Consider the following 1,600-nt stretch of genomic DNA (forward strand, 5'->3'; position numbering starts at 1 on the left):
TAGCAGGACTCTACAGGTCCGTCTCTGTGATCTTAGTCCTTCAGGTCCACCTTCATGATCTTGGTCCATCAGGTCCGTCTTCATGATCTTGGTCCATCAGGTCCATCTTCATGATCTTGGTCCATCAGGTCCATCTTCATGATCTTGGTCCATCAGGTCCATCTTAATGATCTTGGTCCATCAGGTCCATCTTCTTGATCTTGGTCCATCAGGTCCATCTTCATGATCTTGGTCCATCGGGTCCATCTTCTTGATCTTGGTCCATCAGGTCCATCTTCATGATCTTGGTCCATCAGGTCCATCTTCATGATCTTGGTCCATCAGGTCCATCTTCTTGATCTTGGTCCATCAGGTCCATCTTCATGATCTTGGTCCATCGGGTCCATCTTCTTGATCTTGGTCCATCAGGTCCATCTTCTTGATCTTGGGCCATCAAGTCCATCTTCTTGATCTTGGTCCATCAAGTCCATCTTCTTAAACCAGAGGAGTTCTCCTTCAGCAGGTGTTTAGGGACATTGTCCTGCCGGAAGGTGGACCTCTGTCCCAGTCTCAGATCTCAGGATCTCTCTGTCCTTTAACTTTGAGCAGTTTCCACATCATGATGCTGCCACCGCCGTGCTTCACTGTGAGGATGATCTCAGCTCGAAGAGCTGTTTGTTTTATACCAGACGAGTTTCCTTTGCTGGTCAAGAACTAAAGTCTCATCTGATGAAATCCAGGTTGTAAACAATAAAACACAAATCAAGAGTTCWGATTATTAATCAGATTATTAATCCCATTTTCTTTAACTGGAAAATAAATGAGAGGAAAAACTTTGTTACGTGAAGTTTGTGAAGTTCCTGATTCTCACTCAGCCTCTGAATGTCTTCAGGTCTGACTGTAGCGGATCTCGTCATGCCCTGGTAGGTAAAGGTCTGAGAAGACCCACCTGAAGCCTCCGGTCCTCCATGTTTAAATAACACGGTCCTGTTCCCGCTGCCAGGATTGTCTTCATCATGGGGACTTCGGTGGTCCTGGCTTTCAGCTCCATGCAGAGGAGAGGAGTCAGCCGCCTGCAGCTGCTGCGGAAACTCTCCTGGAGGACGGTGGTCCTGATGATGCTGGGCTTCTGTTTCGTCAACTACTCTCCAAGAGACGGACCGTGTGAGTGCAGCAACGCAATTCAAGATGGCTGCCCCCAGCTAACCAAGAAGTTAGCTTCAATAATCACAAATCAGCTGAAGAAGAATCTAAAAATGCTAAACTGCTAATCAGGTAAAAGTTAACAGAAGCTAAACCGCTAAACAGAAAAAAAGCATTAGCAGAAGCTAATGCTAAACTGCTAAACAGAAAAAAGCATTAGCAGAAGCTAATGCTAAACTGCTAAACAGAAAAAAGCATTAGCAAAAGCTAATGCTAAACTGCTAAACAGAAAACACATTAGCAGAAGCTAATGCTATACCGCTAAACAGATAACACATTAGCAGAAGCTAATGCTATACCGCTAAACAGATAACACATTAGCAGAAACAAACCTATATCGCTAAACAGATAAAACATTAGCAGAAGCTAACGCTAAACTGCTTAACATATAAAACATTAGCAGAAGCTAACGCTAAAC

The 1,600-nt window shown here is 44.2% G+C and overlaps 1 protein-coding gene across 2 annotated transcripts in view; it reads left to right on the plus strand.

The window, feature by feature from the left end:
• Nucleotides 1-1,600, plus strand: part of si:dkey-192p21.6 (heparan-alpha-glucosaminide N-acetyltransferase) — a gene marked incomplete in the record, with an annotated part of 48,197 nt that overhangs the window by 24,786 nt on the left and 21,811 nt on the right. For both annotated transcript variants that reach the window (XM_014019907.1, XM_014019908.1), the window contains 1 exon segment: nt 983-1,143. In XM_014019907.1, coding sequence (XP_013875361.1) covers nt 983-1,143 — 161 coding nt within the window.

The sequence above is a fragment of the Austrofundulus limnaeus genome, unplaced genomic scaffold, assembly GCF_001266775.1.
Source record: "Austrofundulus limnaeus strain Quisiro unplaced genomic scaffold, Austrofundulus_limnaeus-1.0 Scaffold235, whole genome shotgun sequence".
NCBI classification, from domain to species: domain Eukaryota; kingdom Metazoa; phylum Chordata; class Actinopteri; order Cyprinodontiformes; family Rivulidae; genus Austrofundulus; species Austrofundulus limnaeus.